The 25361-nt window shown below is 45.6% G+C and overlaps 1 protein-coding gene across 1 annotated transcript in view; it reads right to left on the reverse strand.

Moving 5' to 3' along the window:
* Positions 1-288: 288 nt before the first annotated feature.
* FAM81A (family with sequence similarity 81 member A) overlaps positions 289-25361 on the reverse strand; it is a 49652-nt gene continuing 24579 nt past the window's right edge. Inside the window, exons 5-10 of the mRNA XM_061596023.1 lie at positions 24017-24135; positions 15960-16089; positions 9652-9758; positions 8768-8903; positions 7048-7243; positions 289-4441 (exon numbers count right to left, since the gene is read on the reverse strand). Coding sequence (XP_061452007.1) covers positions 4335-4441; positions 7048-7243; positions 8768-8903; positions 9652-9758; positions 15960-16089; positions 24017-24135 — 795 coding nt within the window. The 3' untranslated portion in view covers positions 289-4334. The remainder of the gene's footprint in view (positions 4442-7047; positions 7244-8767; positions 8904-9651; positions 9759-15959; positions 16090-24016; positions 24136-25361) is intronic.

Consider the following 25361-nt stretch of genomic DNA (forward strand, 5'->3'; position numbering starts at 1 on the left):
AACTACCAATGAGCAAACCTATCAGACTTGGTGGTGAGTGCTCTGCAGGGCATTCCAAATCCAGTGGGTGTGATTTCTGCACAAGGAGTCCCCCGAGGGAGGCAACCAATGCCCAGGCCCTTAGCCAGAGACAGGGAATACATTCGTGTTGGAGCAAGGCGGTCGCAGTGCATCATGCAACACAAGAAAAACCTAAGTTGCAATTAACTTAATAAGTCTGAAATTTACCCATGAATGATTTTAATAAAGTAACATTCTAACAGAATTATGAAATAAGCATCACACATGTGCCTTTGTTCTTATTGGCCAACACAATGGAAGGTGGGAGCAAATTTTCTACTTAACAGAGCAACTGAGTAGAATTCTGCCTGTATATTTTTCCTTTAAAGGGGCTAAAGATTTACTTAAACAAGCTAAAGCTGAAAATCAGGATTATACAGGAAGCTGCTGCCTTATGTATAAATCAGACCATCCACCATGACTGGCTGCAGCTCTCAAGGGCTTCAGAGGTGGGGGGTGGGGACTTGTTTCCGGCTCTACACTGAACCACGGAATTCAGTGAGGGGGTTGAAATCTGTCTGAGTGGGGCAGCCCCGATGTATCCCCTCTCTCTGAAATGGCTATGGTCCTGGCCAGAGCTTGGTAGTAACTAGTTACAAGTAACGAATTACTTGTAATTTATTACTTTTTTGAGTAACGAGTGGGTAACTTCATTACATTTTGCTGGTAATAGAACAAGTAGTAACTTGATTACTTTTGAGGAGTAATTATAATGTTTCCAGCATTACTTTTGTGCATTACTTGGGGGAGAGCAGGGGAAGTCTTCTGCTCCTCTGATTTGTGAATAAAAATCGTGTGCTTCAAATTGGGCTTATGTGCAGCGTTGTTCTTCCTTCATGCTCTATGGGTGCTTAGGAGGCAACGAGGGAGGAGGTGGAGAGCGAGATGGCGTGGAGAAAACAATTGTTTAAAAACGGACAGGAGTGGAAGGAGAAAAGAGCTGGAGGCAATATATATATACAAAAAAATGTGTGTTGGGGTATCATCATTGCTGGGGGTGGGGTGAGGGGATGTGAGATTCTGTTATGCCATTCTGTTAATCTTACGGATAAAAAAAATTATTCTACTACCCTCTGTGTGCGTGTGCTTATTTTTAATGTTATTTTAGGCTACTTAGATGTGCAGCAGCCAAGGCCAGCACCTTGTAGGCAATTTTTTTAAAGTAACTAAAATGTAATTGTAGCAATTACTTTTGGGTAAAAGTAAAGTAATCAGTTACTTTCAGAGCAACTGTAATTGTAACGGTAATTACTACTTTTTGGGGCCATGTAACTGTAACTGTAATTTATTACTTTTTCAAAGTAATCTTCCAAGCTCTGGTCCTGGCACAACCGATATACACTACAATTCCGTATTTTCTATTCACTTGGCCTATCTCTTCATCATCATGTTAGCAATCAGAAGATGTTGCAAAATACCCAGTGATACCATGTGACGTTACAAAAATTGAAACTTTTTTAAATTAAATACAAACACACACACATACTGTATGAGAGAGAGAGGTAAAATAAAGTGAAAGGTCATTTTGTTAAAACGCTTGCTAAAACACCTGTACAGAGTCACCTGCTGGTCCAGTTGAAGGCAATGTTTCTGTAGAAAGGCTCAAATACAAATTACACTGAAGATGCTCCAGTCCTGGTGATGAAAGGTTAAGCCTCACTGATGTCAATGGGAAAGAGTTGCAGACATGTTTAATTTTACCACTGAAAAAGAAACGGGGCTTCAAAATGCATAGCTTTGAACTGGGCTCTTCTGGCCTTCTCATTAAAAAAAAGGCTCCAGATTCTCCAGCAGCAATTAACCATGGCTATTTATTTATTTTTAAAAACTATGTGTGGATATAGATACCCACTGCTTTGTTAGCCCTTGGCTTCTCTCCACATGCACCGAGACCCCCATCCCTGAAAATGTCCCCCTGCAACATAATTAGGCTCTGGAAAAAGCCTTCTATAATCTAGCCATTCCAGTCAAGCGTTTCCCCCCTTGCAAGCCCACCTGTCACAGGGCTGGAATCGGAGGGAGCAATCTGCCTCCTGCAGCTTCAGGAAGATCACCCCTTAGGCCTGAAAGTAGCTAAAATGCCCCCCCAGCCTAATTGATGGGGTGGGGAGAGAGGGCGTGCATACATTTGAGTACACATGCATGTATGTATGTGATGCATGTATGTGAGTTAGCCACACTCTGCCCATGCCCGCTGTGGCATGTGGACCCTGGAGGGTTGGCCTAGAGGGAATGTGGCCCTTGGGCCCTAGAGGAATGACAGCAGGAGATTCCTGATGCTGGGCTGAGGGTTTTGAAAGCTGGAGATGGTGAGCTTTTGAGGGGCAGTGGGGCACTGTCATCTGTCTTTGTGCGGAACAGATAAAGCTGCCTCAAAACAAGTCAGTGTTGTCCGTTCTGACCACCAGCAGCGGCTCTGCAGGGTCTTGGGCAAAGAAGGGTCTTCCCCATCACTGGCGATCTTGGAGAAGAGCTGCAGCTCAGGGGCAGAGCATCCCCTCCCCAGGCAGAAGGTCCCTGGTTCCTGGGGTGGAAGAAGCCCCTCTCTGGAACCCCAGAGAGCAGACAACACTGAACTCGGCTGGTCATTGGACTGCCTCCGTGTAAGGCAGCTTCCTAAGAAGTGGTCCGTTTTTTAACTAGCGAGGCTTCCAGGGATGGAACCTGGCACCTCCTGTGTAGAAAGTGCTGGACTCTCTGGCCCTGACTGGACAAGATGGCCTGCCATGACTGGCAGAGCGGCACAATGGGCGGATTGTCAAGACCTGAGCAGTTCAGCCAGTGGCAGGGCAGGCAAAAACCCTGAAGGCAGGAAAAAGAGACCGAAGAAAGAGGAACCAGGAGGAGGAAACAGGCTGGAAGGACGCAGGAGGGTCTGAAGGAGGAGGGAAAGGAAACAGTCAGAGTGAAAACCGGGAGGATGGACAGAATGATGTCTCTCGTGATCTGCCCCAAGCCCTTAGTGAGCGAGAGAGAGAACAGCCAGGTCAGCCTGGAGAACTGCTCACCCCCACTTAGTCCCTGGTGTTCCAGCCGAGGGGGGCTCTCCCTCTTTCCTTCCCCCCCCCCCCGCTCTCAAGTGCTGCCATCAGAGGGCTAGCCAAGAACAGCCTTGCGTGGAGGCAAGGAGAGATCTCGCTCTCAAACGGCTTTCTCCCTTCCTAGTTCATCTTTGCTGATTTATTATTATTGACATAGTTTCGATGGATGCTGATTGCTTTAACATTTTCATGTAAAACTGCTTTGGAAGGTTCCTGAAAAACTGAAAATGGCAATGGGCTGCCTTCAAGTCGATCCCGACTTATGGCGACCCTATGAATAGGGTTTTCATGGTAAGCGTCATTCAGAGGGGGTTTCCCATTGCCTCCCTCTGAGGCTCGTCCTCCCCAGCTGGCCCGGGTCTGCTCAGCTTGCCCCAGCTGCACAAGCCAGCCCCTTCCTTGTCCGCAACTGCCAGCTGGGGGGCAACTGGGCTCCTTGGGACTATGGAGCGGACCATAAATACAGGGACAGGGTCCAGGTGGTGCCCTCCATCCCGCAACAGCCCCTCCAGCCAGCACAGCCAATGGTCAGGAATGATGAGGGCAGCTGGAGTCCAACCGCTGGAGGGCCACAGGGTTTACACCCATCTCAAATAAAATAAATAAGGGTATACATCTGTGAAAACCAAAGGAGGAGCATAACATGCAATATAGCATGGGCCTTCACCAGCAGACTGCCCTGCAAATGCCTGGTCTGCCTGCAACAGTTATCAGCTGACCGATTCTGGATGCTGTCCAGCAGAGTTTTGTTCTTGATTTTAGTGGAATTTATGTCCCACAACATAAACCAATTATGGCTGAAGTGTGCAGATTTCGACCCAGTTCAACGATTCTATGGTGGAACTGACTGAACTACTTTGAACTGCAGCTCTTCCTTCATTTAACTGCCTTGTAGGCTCTTGTCTCTCAACATGTTGGAATATATGGCTCTGCTCACGGCATTTAGAGACGACAAAAATCTGTGGCCCAATTCATGCAAGGGCAAGCTTCTGAAGACAATGGAATTTTGATCTGAAGTTACAGGGCAGTGGTCCTCACAGGTCTTCTGTAAAAAGCATTAAGTTTTGGTAGCAATGCCACCTTTTCACTATTTACAGTAACCGTACAGCTCCACAAAGTCAGAGCATGCAGCTCCATCCATGCATTAAATTTACATTTTAGCCTGGTCAACGTTAATAGGCAGACTTCAGATCCATCCTTCTTCTACCTGCTCAGGTAAGCATTCTGGGGCCTTTACTTCATCTGCTGAATCTGCTTCTGAAGCTCTTCTTTATCCAGCTTCATTTTGGCTTCTAGAACCTGCCGCAGAGATCCAATGCTCTCGTAGATGGTGGCAAATCCTAAACAGGGGAAGAATTAAAACAAGCTTTGCCACCACCCCTTTTTTTAAAACAAGTTATGCTTACACTGAAGGCCAGTCTCTTCTTCAGTTTATCTTTATTAGAGTGGAAGGTTTTTAAGACAAAACACAAGGCCAACTAACAGTGCTGGTATAAATGTGTTTCGGAAGAAAGAAGGATATGGTTTTAGCCCACTAAGGCATCAGAAAATAAATATTTGAGGAGGAGGCAAAGAAAGGATGACTATCACACATGTTCCACATCCTGATGTGCTCAGATTGCCACACTCCCACTCCCATCAGCCCCATCTGGCATGGCCAATGGTCAGTGATGATGGGGACTGTAATCCAAAACACCTGAGGGCACTATATTGAGGAAGGCTGTGTTAGACTCTCCCCAAGCACAGAGGGGCTGCATTCCCTCTCCTCCCCACTCCACCATTCCTGGTTTCAAGCATTTTCTGGACGAAAGGTGTGTCTTCCTAAGACTGAATGTTCAGGCCTTGAATTATTTGTTTGTACCCAGACACACCTGGAACAAACATTTGGAAATGGCTACAGTTTTTTTCACTGCACGCTGCTGTGCTAATATCTGAGAATGATACTCAGACGGTTGAGTTATCTGAAGAAGAGTCCGGAGGAACTGGACAACTGACTCACTATTTTGCAACATTTAAGTTAGTCCTAATAAAGTATCACCCAATGGCAGCTTCTGGACTTTTTTTAATGGATCAATGGCAGCTACTTATTTGTTGATGCTGTTTAACTCACACTGGATCATTTTAATTAGTAAATTGCTATGACACATGGGTGACTTTATGGAGGCCAAGGCTATCAATGCCTACAAGCCACAATGGCTATGTTCTGCCTTCAGTGCTGGAGGCTGCATGCCTTTGAATACCAGTAGCTGGGGAGCATGAGAACGCTGTTACGCTCATGTCCTACTTGGGGGCTTCCCATTGAGACATCTGGTTGGCCACTCTGAGAAAGAGAATGCTGGGTTCTTCTTATGCACTTACTAGGGGCTCTGCCCCTGTGCGCTTCGTGTGCCATCCCCTCCCCCAGGTTGGCAAGGCATCTCTCTCCTCCTTTTGCCCCAGGTCACAAGGCCCCCTCCCTCAGGTTTCCAAGGCCCCTATCCCCCCCTTCCCCTAGTTTACTAAGCCCTACTGTCTCCTCCCGTCTGCACGGCTCACAAAGCCGCCTCCTCTCCACACACACCCGGTCACTAAGGCTCCTGCTCCCACCCCCATGGGTTGTCAACCCTTCTGTTCTCCTTCCCCCAGGAGTTGCCAAACTTCCTTTCCCCCCCCCCAAGGGGTCAGCAAACTTCCTCCTCTCCTTCCCCACTCCAAGGGATCACAACACTTCTTCTTGTCCCCTCCCCCAGGCAGGTCATCAAGCTTTCTCCTCTCCTCTGCCCCCACTACAGGTCACCAAGTGTTGTATCCAGGCATCATGGTAGAGACGCTACCTGTCTGTGATGCTGTGAACTGCAGCGTGACTGTTTCAAGATAAATAGTGGTCTATGAATGTTCTTAATACATAACAGTAAAAAAAACACAACCCAAGATGGGCTACCTACAGTTTTCAAATTGTGGTGCAAACAATCTTGTTGCATCTAGGATGGGAAATTCATAGCAGCTGCTGATGTGCTAGTCCCAGTTTTCTTAAGCACTCTCCCAAGTGTGGCAGTAGCAAACTATAAGCCACACAGGAAGATGAAGAGGCAAAGGTGACAGGTATGTATAAATATTATTGGAAACCACCCAGAATTAATGGGCAGAATACACATCTAACAAAATGAATAGATAAAATGCAGCCAGTTGGGGAGAAAGAGAGGGCCTATAGGACCCTGGCTGCTGAAGATGTGGGAAGGGGAGGAGAAGGGGCAACTCCCATAACGGGCATCAGGTTTGGCTACTGCGAGGACAGAACACTGGGTTAGGTGGGCACTCTTTGGCCTGATCCTGCTGCTGCCTGGCTCTGCTGATGTTCTTAAGAGTGTTCCAATTATTTATTTAAAATGCAGGCCCTGCTTTTAGTTTTCCAAGAGAGAGAAAATGCAGGATGAGCAGCAGCAACAGATACCCCTGGAACACAGAACCTGTTAAAAACACAGACGTACAATTCCACGTATGTATTTCAGCAAGGCTGATTTGGGACAGGTCAGCATTGGGAAGAGGGCAGTCTAGTAGTGAGAGCAGAGAATCTCTCCAATGCACAACATGTGGAGAACTTGTGGCCCACCAGATGGTGCGGGACTACAGCTTCCATCACACTAGACCATTAGCTATTCAAGCAGGACTCGACGACGGGCGCTGAAGTCCAGCATCTGGAGGGCCACAAGTTCCTCATCCCTGCCCTAAGGAAAAACAATAGCCTGTCCCTGTGCTTTATTTTAACAGGGGAATGGAATATGTGTTCTCCAGCTGTGTCCGGGTTCAGGCCTGAGTCCTTGTCAGGCCTGAACCAAGAATGTTCCACAAGCAAAGTTTGGGGAGGGGGCTTCTCTCACTACCTTCCAGCCCCCTCTTCAAAGTGTAAAACCAGCTCCAGTAAAACCAGCTGCTGGTCAGGTCATTACATCAAGAAACGTGTTCTTACCAGCATTAACCTCAGCTTTCACTTCTTTGATATCTTCATTAATGTCCATCTGAAGCTTGCTGAGCTGGATGTTGAGTCTGTCTTCGGCTTCTTTTGCGCCATGTTCTTCTGTGGTGATCTTTTGCACATCTTCCATTTTATCGAGTTTCCCATGGATCTCGCTGAATTGCGTCTCTAAGGCTCTGCTGTCCATTTCCTGGGATCAGTCAAACAATTTGAGACTTGCAATGATAAGATAAAACTGTCACATGCTCAACGTGACAGGAAGACAGATTTCAGCTGAACATCAATAAAAGGTTCCTAACTGTTAGAGCAGTATGAGAACGGAACCCATGACCTTGGGAGCTGGTGGGCTCTCCATCACTGGAGACGTCCAAAAGGCAGCTGGACAGCCACCTGTCGGGGATGCTTTAAGTTGGATTCCTGCATTGGGCAGGGGGCTGGACCCCATGACTTTATAGGCCCTTTCCAACACTGCTATTCTATGATTCTATGAATTTCTTGGCTAAGCCACCGAGGAAGTGAAGCCCTCATTGGGACAGCACACAATCCAAGGCCAGGGTCTGCCCAGCTATTTGCAGTATTCTCCTGGCACAAATAAAGGTTAGGTGGCTTGCCTCGAAAGGCATTAAGGCAGCACAGTAGGAGATAGAAGCTCAGTTCAAGCATAATGGGAAACTGGCTTCCGGCTGTAAGAATGAACCTGCTCAAATCTCAGGCTTGCTTCCTCCTTTCATTCTCATTGGAAATGAGAAGTTTCAGCTTTTGGTTTAGGACCAACTGCCCATAGTTTCTTATTATATCTGAACACAGGGAACTGTGGATTGTTCTAACTATGCTTAGTTAAAATAAACTAGGACCAGTTGTGTACTGTGAGGGGCCTCAGAACAAATTTCTAGAGGGTATAGGAATTGTGGGGGTGGGGAGTAGCAATATGTGATATTTGATTTTAGACTGTGATGTTTTTTGTACCATACTGTATTTTATTGTATCTATGTTCACCGCCCAGAGAGCTATTACTAGTCGGGCGGTATATAAGTTTTAAAAATAAATAAATAAATAATATATTTCTAAGGCCCACAGCAGTGGTGCAGCTAGGTAATTTTAGACTCTGGACTTAATGGTCTTACAGAGGCCCCCTTAGTTGTGAATCTTTACATTCTTGACAGCTCTACAAAAAACAGTCTGCCAACCCTGACTGAAAAACAAGCAAACCTCTGAGCAGATGCAGTTTCGCATTTTAAACTCACTATAGTACCATCACGACTACAGGAATAGAGATGAGTTTGTTTTTGCTGCTAAACATTTTTACTTATGAATAAGCACCATTTTGTTGTATGAATATATTTTAACAGTAACAATAATTAACGTGAGCATCTGTAACCATGCACAAGTCCAGTTGGTTAGCCTCTAACTAGAAAATGTTTTAAAAATTAAGAAGAAAGAGAGGATGCTGTGGTAACCAACATCAGCCCTGGTGGGCCCCAGTGATGTTGCCGGGCCTCCCTGCTGCTTGCCCCATCATCATCTGCCCTCTGGTGGCTGTTTGGGGGACCCCTGTGCTGTGTGGCCCAGGACTTCAGTCACGAGGTCCAGCGCTAACTGCACCAGCAGCCCACAAGAAGAGATGGGATGGACAGCAGGAGGTTCTAGCAGTGTGTGTCGCTGGCCAGGATTGTAAAATGGCTTTTCAGGGGATGTTGGAAGACAGGAAACGTACACTTTTCCCCTTTATGGCCAGAGACAGCTGATCAATCTTCTCCAGAAACTCTTTCTCAAACCGGTTGTGCTCCTGTTCCATCCAGCTTCGTGTGGATGAGATCTGGTTCGTGAGGTAATCAATGGCATCCTGTAATCTAGAGGAATAAAATTCATTATGCATGTCTGGAAATATTTCTGAACATAATCGCTGAATTTGGCAGAGCTGAAATGAATTTTGGGTTGAAAAAACTCTAGTACATTCTCCCACTTTCACCTGAATTTACTTCTGAAGATTTAAATTTATATGGTTCCATTTCTGACTTTTTGTGCAAATTCCCCATTATGGACAGAATAGAAAATACTGCATTTTGGCAAGTTAATGCCTTAAGATCTGAGATGTTAATGTGTAATTATGCCTCAAAATTTAATTTTAAAATCAGAATGTGCAGAGTTAAAAAGTGAAGAACTGCCCTGATACTGGATTACACTCAGAATCCATCTAACTCAGCACCCTGCTTTCAATATTGACCAGCCAGATGCCTGGGGAATATGGAAATAACATGGTAGCAGCCCTCCTCTCCACTCTTGTTTGTCCCCTGCCATCTGGTCCTCAGAGGTACATTGCCTTTGAACATGGAGGCTCTATTTACCTAATAACCTTTGAGATTTGTCCTTAGTTAAGTTGTCCAATTTTTTTACAGGTTTTGTAGTGTGGAGGCCTTTTTCCTGGTTGACCTTTTTGTATTTTGCAAATATAGGCAAACAAACAAAACCTATCAGAAACCTGCTCACCCAAAAGCCTTCTATGATTTCTGGTTTGTTATCTGTCCATACAACACACGTGACAAAACTCTTGCAAATTAAAAAAAAAAAAGGATTTTCTAAATATGGTGCGATACTCACTTTGTGTCCAGAAGGTGGAGCTGTTGGTTGCTATCTTTGTATGTAAGTTTTAGTTTGGCTTCTTGTTGCATGATTGACTGCTCTATTCTGCTTAAAAGGTGAGAAATCTGAAAAAGAAAAGAACATTTCTTCCAGTGCCTGTTGATTTAATCCTGTTTCCAAAACCTCTGAAACTGGTGAAAACTGATAAAAGCTGAAACAGAAAATAATATTTAGGAACTTCTTTCATTTTGGTTTCAACCAACTGCTCAAAACCCTTAAAAAATGTTTTATGGTGTTGCAAATTAGAACCTTTGGCAGTCCAATGGACGAGAACATCTTGCGACACTGAGCGATGCCTCCTTTCTCCAAGGAAGAGCAACACTTTGGATGGAAATGACCTGGCTCCTTGGTGTCTTCTGCAAAGGAGGGCACATTTTTGCTTATACTTTTGCTCACTTGTAATGAAACTCGCTTGAATGATGATCCACAAAGTGGCTGTTTTGGAGGCTAAAAAATGGGTATGTCTTCTACAAAGGCTGAAGCTTGGATTTTGTCACCACAGACTGTGCTGTGGCGTCATTTAGGGACCAATAGAAGGCAACGCACAGAAAAACACCCCAGCGAAAGTGGGAGCAATGAGAGAGGGAAGCACTGACACCCCAACCCACTCCCACCTAGAGAGAGAGAGGAGAGCACAGGCAAAAACAGAGACCAAAGTTGCCTCCTCCCAAACCCAGGTAACCAATTCAGCACAGGTAGACACACATGCTGCTTGTATTTGCTTGCACACGAGACCTTTAGTGCTGCTGACTGAGGCACCTCTTGGTTGCCGTCAGCAGGATTAGACCTAGTTCCACACAGCACTTGAGACTGCAGCCTTATCCAGCAGCGCCCTTCCCGCCAGCCCAGACACTTCTATAATGTTTAGTCTGAAGTAAGCTGAGATCTGCAAAGGTCCCTTCCATGCTGATTAAAAACTTCCTGCTTGCATGTTTCCCCCCTTTTATTGAGCATGGCAGCAGGATCATTCCCTAAAACAGGCCCACTAAGAAACAAGATGCATGTCTGGCAAAAGCACAAGATTTGCAGCAGTAAAAAGAAACCTAAAACAAAAAACTAAGGGGAACTCCCCCCCCCCAAAAAAAGCCAGCCCAATGTGGACCCAGCTTGTTGAGCAGTCACTGGTAAATGCTATGGCCTGCTGGAGCACCAACATAGTTGAAGAACATGCTGCAACATTTTGTTCCAGGTACCACTAATGCATAGCCTGCGACTTGCTCCTTGATAAGCCCCTCTTAATTTCTCCTTTATATTGTGCATTCCTGTTTCCTCACTGGGGGTGCAGGAGGGCTTTAGTTACCAGTTTCAAAGAATCAAAGATTTATAGAACAGTAGAGCTGGAAGGGGTCTATAAGGCCACAGAGTCCAACCCTCTGCTCAATGCAGGAATCCAAATTAAAGCATCCCCGACAGATGGCGGTCCAGCTGCCTATTGAAAGCCTCCCGTGTCAGAGAGCTGACTAACTCCTTAGGTCATTGGTTCCACTGTTGTACAGCTCTGACAGCTAGGAAGTTTTTTCTGATGTTCAGTCAAAATCAGGCTTCCTGAAATTTGAGCCTGTTATTCCGTGTCCTGCACTCTGGGATGATTGAGATCCTGGCCCTCCTCTGAGTCACAACCTTTCATGTACTTGAAGAGTGCTATCATATCTCCCCTCAGTCTTCTCTTCTCAAGGCTAAACATGCCCAGTTCTTTCAGTCTCTCCTCATATGGCTTAGTTTCCAGTCCCCTGATTATCCTTGTTGCCCTCCTCTGAACCTGTTCCAGTTTGTCTGCATCCTTCTTAAAGTGTGGTGTTCAGAACTGGATGCAGTACTCAAGATAAGGCCTAAACAGTGCCAAATAGAGGGGAACTAATACTTCATGCGATTTGGAAAATATACTTCTGTTAATGCAGCCTAAAATAGCATATGCCTTTTTTTTAAGCTATATCATACTTGTTGGCTCATATTCAGCTTATAACCAACAACAATCCCAAGATCCTTCTCGCATGTAGCATTACTAAGCCAAGTATCCCCTATCTTATAACTGTGAATTTCATTTTTTTCCTATGTGTAAAACTTTGCACTTATCCCTGTTAAATTTAATTCTGCTTTATAATCTGCTCCAGAATTTCCCCAGGGATTGATGTCAGACTGACTGATAATGGCACCTGCTCACATTTGGACAGCAGACACGTCAAGGGCAAGAATCTGGCCTTTCAAAAAATTGCTCATGAAATTGTGTCAAAACCTACCCATGTCTGGCCCAAATGGGGTCAGGTGGCCACTACCCGTGATTAGGTCCAACCCAGGTGGCCCTTTTAGGCTTCAGCAGGGGGTGGGGGGTTAGATATCGTGGTAGTTAAAATCGAAAGAGAATCAGGCAAATTGACCAGGGGGGAAGGCTTCCCACAGACATCATCTAAGTGGCCCCTGTGGGAAAAGGAGGCTGCGCTAGATGGCCCTGAACCAGCAGGGCTCTTGTTATGTTCTTAGCCACAACAGCTGATGGAACCTCCATGTCCAGAGGCAGTCAACCTCTGGATACCAGATACTGGGGACAAACAACAGGGGAACACTGTTGCTTTCATCTTTTTGAATCTGCCAGAGAGGCAATGTGAATCATTTAGAATTATTTTAGGAGAGAGGCCTCCCCAACATGAAAGTGGCTTGTGCTGCTGTGTGAGAGTTAGTCTGAGGAAAAGCTGGGAGCTGAGAAGGGGCAGGGAGGCTTGCTTGCTCTGTGACTGAAGGAACCCTAAGCTGTGGGCGATGGAGAGCAAGACCTGTTAATGCTGTGAACCCCTCCACCTTGAGCTCCGTTTGTGTATATGTGTGGGTAAACCCAGAGCTTGGAAAAGTTACTTTTTTGAACTACAACACCCATCAGCCCAATCCAGTGGCCATGCCGGCTGGGGCTGATGGGAGTTGTAGTTCAAAAAAGTCACTTTTCCAAGCTCTGGGTAAACCATGTTTCAAAAAGGCACCACAGCCTCTGCCGACCTTCTTTCCAAGGAAACCAGGCGCTGGGGAAATGCAGGCACCCTGGCAGTCGTGGCGCAACGACACCTATCCAGATGTTGTCCTTGCGTGCCCAGCCCTTTCCTTTGCCCATAGAGATGACATACCTCTGGATACCAGGCTCTGGCAGGCAGGAGGGCCCCAGGCCCACCGCCATTCCTTCCTTCCTGCTCGACCTCTCCTCCCTTGCAGCTGCTGTGGAGTTGGCCGCCTTGAGCACCCTGGCCCTGGGCTGAGGAGACGCGGCAAGCAGGTTCTGGAGCGGCCACGAGCCTGGTGGCATCATGGAGAGTTGGGGGGTCAAGGCCCACCCCTTGCTCAAAGGGGCTGCTCACTGGGGGGACTCGGGTGGCCAGCACCCCTCGGCCTGAGCTCCCTTGCAGGACTGTTGTGCGGGTAGCATGGAAAGCAAAGAATCCGTCGTTCTTTGCCTTCGGCTCCTCTGTGGCAGGAAGGGCCAGATCATAGGGGCACTTGAGCGCAGGGCAGGGGGCAGGGCTTGCTGCGGCTTCCTTGGGAGCAAGGGCCCTCCCTGCAAGCGCACACAGTCTCCTTGGCCCTTCCTTCGGCGCTGCCACCCATCTGTCATCCTCATAGCGCTATAAACAGAAAACGGTGGAATGAAATGGACTGACAACTATGTCTGGATTCTCTGTAAAAAGCATGTGAACTAAGGATGCTTATGCCAAACTAAGCTGGTATTGCAGGACCCACTGTAAACTCATCTTGGTTCTGTGGAACCAACAGCACTCACTCCTTCCACACAACAGCCCCAATCCAGAGAATATTTATTTATGTATTTATTTGTATCCCACCCTTCAATGCAAATATTTCCAGGGCAGCCTTCAACAGTTTATAATAATAAAGAGCGAATTAAACAATAATCAGTAACCATTGGTTTATTTAAAAATACTTATAACCACTGAATATTTTGAAAAATCTCTAGTCACACGGCTTGGCTACACTTAAAATGTAGCCAAAATTAATTTTTCTTGCTGATTTCATTCTAACTTAAGCATGACATCTCTCTCTCTTACACCAGGATCATGGTGTAAGCTCAAGGAAAGGTTAGGGTTTAGAAGTTCAGGAGCAAAACAGGTGCACCATAACTGTTGCTGAACCTTAACACTGTGCAGCATTCAGAAGATAAATACTAAAATAGGCTAATGAGGGACTAATTTAAAATCTGAACAGAGCCAGCTGGACTCAGGACCACCTTCTCTCTTACTCAGGAAAGCCACAGATGTCTGAATACTGATGTTTGGGATGTCACAGGATTGTGTTTCCACTGTGACTAACAGACAGAAAGTGTTGCTGAGTAATGCAGGGCTAGTGGAGGGTGGGGGAAGAGATGATGACTTTACACATTTTTATGGAATGATTTTCCTTGCAAATTACTTTCCAGATTGTGAGTGGGCCTTAACAAGGCAGGCAAACGCACAAAACCTTCTTTAAAAACATAGATGGATCAGAAGACATTTCCAGGACCCGTTTGAGGCTTTTCCAAGCACAACAGGAATCAAAATGCAAGACAATGTTTAAAAAACTGGAGACAGAGTTGGAAGCCACCTCAAAGGCCATCTAGTCCAACCCCTTGCTAATACAGGAGATCCATTGCTACAGCATCCCTGATAGGTGGCTTATTTATTTATTTTTATTTCTGACACTTTTCTCCCTCCTGCCTTTCAATCCCAAGTGATCCAAGGTGGTTTTTGAACAGATTTTAAAGAATAACAAAATTGTTAATAGGATGTTCACAACCAGGCAACAGCATCACCTCCACATTAAAGAAATACATACCTGTATTTACAAATGGCATGACATCAAACTGCCAGAAAGACTTTCATGAATTGTCACTGTCAAAAGATGAGCAGTGATTAAGCCAGGGAGGCCTTCCATCGTCAGGGTGTTCCAGAGCTGGGTTGGCCTAAGGAGTGGCTTTGAAGACTACTATGGTACTTAGAATGTGGGGAAAGCCAAATGCAGCTCCCAGCTATGCGAAGTATATTCCAGGAGGCATCCTGTGACTGGATGTGGGTTTCCTCAGGAGGGCTTAGGGGATTTTGGTAACATTTGCTTCATTTTCACCTATACAAGCAGAGCGTTCAGCGGAGGCACTGCCAGACAGCAGCAAAGCCACTAACCCAAAACAGATCCCCAGGGAGAAGCCTACCAGCCATGAGGCATCTTCAGCTGACTCACAGTTCCCTTTGCCTCTTAACTCTTTATTGCCAACCGAGTTTCATGGGCACTGTTTACATCAAGCTCTCTCCCCCACAACTCCTCAGCTAGGGGCGGAGTGTGTCACCTTCTCCAAGCCCTGACAGCTCTCTCTTCAAAGCATTCGAAAGAGAGCATCACCTTTCAGAAGACCTTCTCCATGCCGTTAGCTTCCACTGATGCGTTATGACTTTCACCTATTACTGCTTTTCTCAAAGGTCATGTACAAGCTTTACATGGAACTGTCCCAGACACTGGCTTGAGCATTTCATGGCTATTTGGGCACACTGTTTACAATTTCCCCCCTCTCTCTACCAGTGTGTGTGTGTAGAGGGTGGTGGGGGCGGTGGTTCATACATAACCATGGCTTAGTGTGAATGTGCAGGGTTCCTGGGGAGGAGATCACAGCCGCTTTGGTCCTTCTCTGGTCCAGCTACTGCACTAAGCCATGGTTTGGCTCAGCATGCTGTCCAAACCTGAGCTCATTGTTTCTCTCGCCTAAATGTGCTTCTCTGCACTTTCCATACATTGGTCCTAGTCTTGCCCTGTTGGAGCAGGAATGAGGAAACAATAATGTGCTCCATCTTGTGTGACATTCCTTCAGACACCTGAATATCCCCATCATGCCTCTCTTTCATCTGCTCTTCCCCAGGCTAAACATACCAGCCCTTTCAGACATTCCTGACAGGACTTGGTTTCCACAACCCTCACCATCCTGATCGCCCTTCTCTGGAAGCTCAACATCCTTCCTAAAATGTGGTCACCAGAACTGGACAGAGTACTCCGGATGCAGCCTGTCCAGCCTGGAATAAGGAGAAACTATTAACGTTTGTGAACTGGACACTGAGCTTTCCTTAATGCAGCTTAAGATTGCATCGGCTTTTTTGGCTTCATTTATTGGAGACCATGGTTGCCCTATGCCTAGAATTATTTTAGAACAGGAAAATATTCCAAATCTCCCTGATTTTCACAACTGAAAAGCAGATATATCTATAACAGTACCTACAGAGGAAATGGAAATCCATTATTTTTTCATATCTTACCTGTATTTCAGCTTCTTTTATTTTAGATTCCAAGATCAGTTTAGTTGCCTGCTGATCTTTGCTCAGGTTCTGAAGTCTTTCATAGGTGACTTTGTGCTCAGCAGACAGTCTGGCTAGTCCAGCATCGCACCTAGCCAGGAACAAGAGGAATTATTTGGAGTTGCCATATTCATTTATTATTTATTTTATTTAAAATATTTCTATCCTGCCCTTCTGCCCTATAATAGGGCACTCAGGGCAGCTTACAATAAAATCTAACACATTCATAATAAAATAGTACACAATAAAGACCACAAAAACATTAAAATAAATTAAAATACATAAAATACAATTAAAATACATAAAATACAACACACACACACATATATAGGGGAGTGGTACTGAAGGAACTAAAGAGGTAAAATTAAAATAGAAGGCTATTCTCTCTCTGTCTCCTCCCACCCTGCCTCACTGCAGCTTATTATAAAGTATTTATCTGGCTTTCACTTCAAGCCCCCAAACTCCACCCCACCTGCCATATTATCCCAGACGTCATTTCACTGATGATAATTTTATTACTCTTTCAAAAAAAAAGTTTGAATTAAACCTTGTGGGATGTACTTTTAGCACTTGGGAGGTTTTCAGACTTGCACTCTAAAACTACACTAAGAAAGGCAACAGATTTGGCAGTAAACGCAGGACAGACAAAAATGGGAATTGTGCACACAGAAAGCATGCCACAAGATGTGGCTATGGCTGTGGCTCTAAAAGGGGATTCAGTGAATTCCTGAAGGAGCCGGGGGTGGGACACATGAAGCTGCCTGCTACCAAGTTAGATCATTGGTCCATCTATCTCAGTGCTGTCTACACTGACAGGCAGCAGCTCTCCAGGGTTTCAGTCAGGGAATCTTCCCCAGCCCAACCTGGAGATGCCGTCGGGGACTGAACCTGGGACCTTCTGCATGCAAAGCAGGTGCTCTGCCCTGAGCTACGCCTCTTCCCCTACCAACTGCTAGAAGCCACAATGGCTACAGACAGCCTCTAGCTCCAGAAACAGTTTGGGATGGGGCAAGGATGTTGATGCAGTTCGCATTTCAAGCCAAATCTATCAAATCCACACTTTTCGAAACAATATGAGAACCAAGACGCAGCCATCTCTGAAAATTTGCATTTATTTGAATTTTTCAATGCAGTCTGCCTACTAAACAATGTTTACAAAAATGCATATATCAAGAGAAAGTGTGCATAAAAATGTGGATGTGAGTGACAATAACATGCAAAAATGTATTACATGACAAGAAATGGCTTACAAAAATGTGCACATTAGCCAAAACTATCTACAAAACTGTGTTTTATCAGGAGAAATTTGCACTAAAATGCTAGAGAATTTTCATAAGGATTTTTTTTAACTTGCAGATTGCTGCAGATATGTGGAGAACTGAATTTAAGATTGGAAAAATGAGAAACTGAGAGAATTGATACTGACACATCTTTCCATCCCTAGCACCAGTATACCATGGCATACCTGTTGCTGCAGACTAACAGTGGGAGAGGGCGGAAGCCCTCATGTCCTTCTTGTGTGGGTTCCCGGAGGCACCTGGTTTGCCACTGTGGAAAACCAGATAGGCTACATGGACGTTTGGTCTGATCCTGCCAGGCTCTCCTTATGCTCTTAAAGCCCACTTATTGCTGGTGTCCTGGCTCACAACCAAAGAAGCACACTCAGAACTAGAAGGCTGGATTTTTCTGCATGAAGCTTTATTCAGGAAGTTAATACAGTACAGGAACACAGCATCACACTCTGGGCATGAATCAGAATACTGGGACATCTTTCAGGATACCAAACAATCTAGGTTTATCTCAGGAACAAGGCATGGAAGTGACAGCATGGGGGTTGCCGCAATAGTGCTAAACAGGCATTACCAGACTTTTATATCAGAGAGGGGCGGAAACTTACTTCTACGGCCTAATTCTATATCTTTCTTGCTTTTGCTATAAGGTGAAGGCTCTTTATTTCTAGGAGCTGAAAACATCTTCTGAAGCTGTCACTTATCTAACCTTCGTGACAGTGTAAACTTTGGCTCAGAATGACTGCTTTCACTTTGTTCTCTCAATGGTTCATTGAGTTTTAACTGTTCCACAGCTAAATCTGGGCTGGGTGTCCGAGCAGATTCATCACTAGATGGTTCAGGAGAAAGGAGGAGGGGTTCTGGGCTTTTCTCAGTAATTCTATTGGCAAGCCCAGATGCTTCTCAAGATCTTTTCCCTACGCCTCCTTCATTCATTTCCGCAATACTGGCAATTTCCTCCGCAAGATCTGAAACCCACTCTTCATCCTCCCACTCTTGCCAAAGGTTCTCCTTGGGGCCATGACGACTGTGGGATATAATGTCTGAGGAGGTGTGGATGCTTCAGCCAGACATACTTCCACTCAGGAGTTAAAAGAAACTCCACAAAGCTATGAATGAATTTAACTGTGAATGGAGGGTCCCTCTTCATGGTGGTGGATGTATTGCTAGTTTATGCATCTGGTGCTGTCATCCACCTTGACCCTTGAGAACAGGAACAGCTAGAAGTCTAAACTACCCTTTAAAAGAAGCTTTGGGGCTTCTGAAATCTCAGGCTACAGGATCTTGTACTGCCATGGGGTGGCGTGGGAGCACCTCAGACTTGGAGGCTAACAGTGGCCTTCCAGACCTCTTTATTCGACCCTCAGGACTCCCTGGCCCTTCTAAGCACATTTAGATGAACATGCTGAGAATCCCCCTTGTGTCTGTGTATACGTTACATATATGACATTCAATCTAATCTAATACATAAAAAGGATAGTCCCCGAGGACAGAGAATATAGCAAGCTGGCTTGTACTGAATCAGGCCACGGGTCAACCCAGCCCGGTACTGTCTCGTTTGGTGTTCTCCAGGGCGGTCTTAGGCAGGGAGGGGTCTTTCCCATCATCTGCAATCTGCTCCTTTTAACAGGAAGTGTCAGGAATAGAACCTAGGGCCTTCTGCATTCAAGTAGCTGCTCTACCAATAAACTGTGGTCCCTCTCAAGAGAAACCTTTTGACTAGAACCACAATAGTTCTATGAGCTGGAACTACTAGAAGCGATTCAGCAAAATATTTGTGCTAGCACACCATCCACAAATCTGCTCTGGAGGAGCGGGGGAAACCCCAAAACAGATTGGGGGGGCGAGGGGAGGAGAAGGGGAAAAGATTCTGTTGCACAAGAAGAAATCCTTGCAGTGATGGGATGTTCACCATAGCACTACCCTATTCAGAGGGTAGCCGTAAGTCGGGATCGACTTGAAGGCAGCCCATTTCCATTTTTCTGATGCTACCAGCCCCTGTGTGTCCACCTCCCCACACAAAACATGCTCAGCAGGAAGGAACTGGTCTTGCCTAAACGCAGGTCTAATTTCCCCACCAGAACACTCATGCATGTGTGCATGCACACGCACACACATACACACACATATATGGCTAAATCCACACACCAATGTGCAGTGAAATGTGAGATGTTGTGAGATGCGAGATTTCACTGTGAGATGTTAGGATTTCCGCTCCAGGAAATATTTTTTCCCAACCAAAAGGTTTTTCAGAAAATCCAAATAATAAATATATTTTTGGCATAGGCTCACTTGAAATGGAGAGCCAGTGTGGCGCAGTGGTCAAGGTGTTGGACTATGACCTGGGAGACCAGGGTTCTTATCCCCACATAGCCATGAAGCTCCCTGGGTGACCTTGGGCCAGTCATTGCCTCTCAGCCTCATGAAAACGCTGTTCGTAGGGTCGCCATAAGTCGGAATCGACTTGAAGGCAGGACATTTACATTTTTTTCACTTGAAATGAGGTCATTATTAAAATATAATGCAGCATTCAAGGGTACAAATAAAAAAACTTTTCGAAAGAAAATAAATCCGTCTCTCTAGTTAGAAGAGGATCAAGGGTGAAGGTGCTAAGCAATATCCTTCAAAACCAGTTTTAAAAGATTAACCTACTTTTTACTGGGTTTACAATACAGCACTCAGAAAAGGGAAATAGTCAGGTGTGTTGATTGCAGTCTTATACACACTTACTGGGGGGTCCTACTGAACTCAGTGGGACTTTCTTATTAGTAGACATGTGTAGGATTGCAGTAAATGCATAGTTTTAGGCAGAGTGAAACTGCTGAATAACAATTCATCAGGAAAGTGAATGCTATCACCTGTGGACTGAATTGGGATAAAGTTTTTTGAGAATAACCACTGTTAATAACATAATAATCCTCACCTGTCCTTGTCACCTGTCTGCATTTCATTTCCTTCTGACCCCACTGCCTGCAATCCCCCACTTCCTCTCAAACCATATGCAGATATACCTGTAACCAGGATAATACTTCTTGCATCTGGTGAAGTGGAATGCAGCCCTGAAAGCTTATGCCATAATAAATGCGTTAGCCTTTAAGAAGCCTCAAGAAACACTGTTGTTTTTGCTGCAACAGACTAAAGCTGCAATCCAATATACACTTACCTGGGAGTAAGTCCCATTGAACCCAATGGAGCTTACTTCTAAGTAGACATGTATTGGATTGCAGCCTAACATGGCTACTGCTCTGGAAATAATTTTAGGCCATCACCCTGAACACATTTACTAGGGAGTAAGGTTACTTCTGAGTAAACAAGCATAGGATTGTACTTCACACCTTAAGATCGCCTGTTCTACTTCTACAAGTAAAAATACTTCCAATACATCCTGTTTTGGAGATGTTACCCAAAATCTGACTTTGACTCAGAGAAGAAAGATTGGTTTGCAAAACTTTGCAAGGATCTGGCTTTGAACAGCAGCAGGCTCAGCAACAACAAAAGCAAATGGAAAGAACTGGCTCTAGTGCCAAATCGCTTGGTTTGTATAGTACACAGTATAATCTTGAGAAACCAGCATGAGTGTCTAAAATAAATGGTAAGACTAGAGCACAGGGCTGCCTTCCAGATCTTAGAGGGATTTTTCTACTGTGTAGCTGAAAAGGCTTTTTTATTGCTGACGGTTCTCAGAAGTCACTGCCTAACCTGAAAAGGCTCACTGTTCTACGACTTCTGTCAAAGCTGCCTGTTTGTGAAGGAGCAACATGCTTTGCGCTCTGCAGTAGGATGGCACAGAAAAGATGCCTGGTGCAAGGCAAGCCCTTGTTGGCCTCCATCACAACACAATGTCCTCAAACAGTCTGTTCTAGTGTAAGGGAGGATGGTCAGTGTGATCCTCCAGAGTTTCTGGCACTGTTTTAATGGCTTTAAAAGGGAATTAGGCAATTTTGTGGAGGATCAGAGAGTCTATCAATGGCTACTAATCAAACTATATGAATCCTCCACATCCAGAGGCAGTCTAACGTTCAAAAGCAATTGGGGGAGGGGGAAGCAACAGCAGAAGGAGATTACCTACAGCAGTGACACATGCTGATGTAGGTGTCAGACGGCAGGCCCCATTACAAGAGCAAAAACATTGGTAAATATTTTTAGGGGTGCCAATGATGCAGCATGCAACTCAAGAGGTACACCTCAACATCCTCTGCTAAGCTGCAGATTCAGGAGCTTGGGAGGCCCTTGAGCAAGGACCCCTTTTCCCTGCATGAGGTGGGGTGCTATGCAATGTGAGAATGCCTGTGCTATTTGGGCAGTGGGTGACTTACAGGTCTTAGAGCCATGGCAAATGCTGGGCTTCACCAGCCTCTGGGACTGGCCCCACCTGCAAAGGGTCCTGGGATATTGTCCTGTTTTCAATGGGCTCCGTAAGGAAGCGAGAGACTCCCCAGCAAAAACACAAGTGAGGGCAGCACAAGGGCAGTATCCAGGATCAGGCCATGGAGTCTACCTCAAAACCAAGAGGGGTCAGGCAGAAACCAGGGTCAGAAGCCAAGCAGTCTGTAAGCAACACTGGTAAGGAGCAAAGCAAGACGCAGGTCTGGAATCCAAAGGCAATCTTTTGCCAGGCTAGGTACAGAACTGGAGTACAGACATTATTCCAGCTGCCCTTCCAGCCAATGCTGGAGCTGCTGAACCACACCCCAAACCTCAGCTGACTCCCACTGATCACCTGCAGCCAGACCTTTACTCCCAAGGAACCCTTTACTCCTGAGGAGTCCAGCCCTGTAGTTGGCACGCTTGGGATGGGATGGGTCTCCATTTGGCATTGGAGGTGATTCCTCTCCCTTGGGCTCAGGGGCTATTCAGCCTTAATGGCAGAGGCCAAACTTGCCCCAGGTGCAGACGGCCCATCCTCATCATAAGACCCTCGTCTCTCACCCTGAGATGGAGCCTGAGCTGAGTCCAAGCCCGGAGCTTCCTGATCTTCCTCCAACGAGGAGGACCCTCCAGTTAGGGGGATCAGGCAGCAGGTGATGGTAAAGGCCCTCCTCTGCTCTAGAGAGCCCCTGCCAGTCAGAGTAGACAAGACTGGGCTAGACAGACATGCAGACTGACCTGCTGTAAGGCAGCTTCCTATGTAAGCATGCTTACGTATGTGTATAATGTACAAGACAATGAGTAATTCAGCTGGCGATTAAACCAGCCTCCACTCTTGCGAAATATTGTCCAAATTATGGGAATAAAGGAGGAATGGAAGAATCTGTCAGTTCTGGTTCTCTCTCTCATTTTTCCAGTCTTAAGGGTTGCATCCAATGCTAGTCCTATTCAGAGCAGACCCACTGAAATTAATGAGCCTAAGACAGTCATGTTCATTAACTTTGATGGGTCTTAATCTGAGTAAGACTTGCATGGGATACAATCCTATGTTTGGTTTGCCACACTAACGCAACCATGTGCAATAAAAAAAGTCCTGAAAATTTATCAGTATGTTAGTGCATATTTCTCCTAATGTAGACATGCAATTTTGACTAATACACACATTTTTGCAAGCAATTTTGTTATTATAATGTATTTTGTATGTAGTCTTCACAAACATACGAATTTTATGCACTTTCTCCTAGTATATTTATTTTTGCACTCATTTTTTGGTTTGAGAACTGGATGGCAAGATTCGGAGAAGTGTGAACTTTGAAGGAGAGCAATCTCTTCGCTTGCATATTATTTCAGGAAGGGTGAATTTGGAAGGGTTGCATTAAAATGTAAACTATCTAATTTCCTCCTCATCACTAGTATAAACAGAACAGAAACAGGTCTTATTAAGTAAGGTAAATGGATGGTTCAAACCATAAGTGTGTGTGTTGTTTGGTCCGACAGTGTTTTTGTAGAATTTCGTACAAAGAGGAATTGTCTGCCATGCTGCAAGATACCCCAGGTTCTACTTTCAAAGTGTGATGGCCTTTTTCTGACTCACAAAGAGGAATCTTTAATCATTGGTACAACAATTACACCTACCATTTCTCAAGAAGTATGACACCTATAAGCAAGGAAACAACTGCCGGCCTGGGCTCCTACTGGGAGAAAGGGTGGGATATTTATATATCACTTTAGACAACTGGTCTTCAGCTGCTAAGGTGTGACCCACAAGTGGGTCATGTCTTAACCTGAGGTGGTCATTCATCACCATCAGTGTGACCATCATTTTCTCTTTGATTTCTAAAAGTGGAGAAGGAAAACAGTTGGGTGAAAGAAACAGACCTCCTCTGGGGCCTCAGTTGAGTCGTTGCTCAAGTGTTACTGGGAAGAATAATAAGTTTTAGGTTGGGATGGAGTCTGGTGAGATAAACCCAGTGCTTTGCAAAACATCCCGTGGGTTGTTCTTGGTGTTGTGTGTGACTGGAGAGGAACCATAACTCAAGAGGAATCTACAGCAGCCTGGAGCCCTTGAGATATTTTTGGACTATAACTCCCATCAACCCCAGCCAGCACGGCTGTATGATGCTAGGGCTGATGGGAGTTGTAGTCCAAAACATCTACAGAGCCCCAGGTTGGGGAAGGCTGATCTACAGCCAATATTCAGTCTCAAGGCATACAAAGCTTTGCAGGAGGGGCTCCTTCTTCAGTGTGTTCCAGTGCCAGGGAATGTTCATTCTCTTACTTGCTGTGGTTGCAAGTATGGCCGGTTCCCCCACAAGCAGAAGTCTGCTTCAACTGCCAGAGAAACAACAAACAAGAGCTGACCTTGCAACTCGACCTCTGAGATCGCCCAGACCAGACAGCTGACGCATCTCCAGGCTCTTCAGTGTAGAATTTGTTCCATAACTGAGGTTATCCCTGACACGGATCTGTTCCTGTAGCACCTACAATTACAGAGTAGTAAAATGGGTGCGTCTCTGCGTAAGGTGTGGAGCAGAGAGGCTAATGAAGCAGAGGGTGTGGTAGTCAGCTGTCAGTGGCCCTTCACATGAACACGCTCCAATTGCCCTGTGGTTTGAGCCAATGATCACTCACCCCCCCCACACACAAAGGGATTAGACAAGCCTCCCCAAACTAGTACCCTTTGTCAAAGATTGCACCCTGGGGTCCTTTGACCTCAGCACCTCAAAGGGGGGTTCTTTGATTCTGAGAACAGTCCCAATTGCTTTGGGTTGTTGCTTCCGAGGCAAACTCTCCCTCTTTCAGGATCAGGCTTATGGTAGAAACTGCCACCACCCCTTTTCTTAGCTTCTTACTCTGAGAAAGGGGGCCTCCAAGTGCTAACTGAGATCCTAGAGCAGACCTATTGTTACGCCTTCTGCTCTAGGGCATTAACGTACCTAATCAACAGTAGTCACTGGTGTCCAGCGATCAAGGACTGGATTTTAGAGTCGTTAGTCCTCTTCAGATGCACACCTTAACATGGTGAGGGGGTTTGAGTGTGTTGAAGAAGCTGAGAGCAATGCCGTCAGGAGTCTAGACCAAGAAGCTAGACTCCTAGCAGGGGCACCCGAGGCGGAATGGTCAAAGCTGAAACACCAGACTAAGATGCATCCAAACTCAGAGGAAGGAAATGGTAAACCACCTCTGAATAGCTCTTACCACGAAAACCCTATGAACAGAGAATCCAAAATGCAACACGAGATAGTGCTGGAAGATGAGACCCCCCCAGGTCAGGAGGCACTCACCATGCTACTGGGGAAGAACAAAAGACAAGTACGAGTAGCGCTGTGACTGATGACGCAGCTGGGTCAAAGCCAAAAGGAAGCCCAGAGGCTGATGAGCACAGATGCGAAAGGAGAGTCCGGAGTTGTACAACACACACAATAGGAACATGGAACGTGAGAAGCATGAACCAGAGAAAGTTAGAAATTGTCAAGCAAGAAATGGAGCGTATCAACATTACAGTACTTGGGGTGAGCGAACTAAAATGGACTGGAATGGGACATTTTCAATCAGGCAACTACAAAATATTTTATGCAGGAAATGAGAAATTAAGAAGAAATGGGGTTGCTTTAGTAGTGAGAAGTGATGTAGCAAGAGCAATTAGGAACTACAACGCAAGGTCTGAGCGAATGATACCAATGAGATTAAATGGGAAACCTATCAA

Source organism: Rhineura floridana, chromosome 14, assembly GCF_030035675.1.
Source record: "Rhineura floridana isolate rRhiFlo1 chromosome 14, rRhiFlo1.hap2, whole genome shotgun sequence".
In the NCBI taxonomy this organism is placed as follows: domain Eukaryota; kingdom Metazoa; phylum Chordata; class Lepidosauria; order Squamata; family Rhineuridae; genus Rhineura; species Rhineura floridana.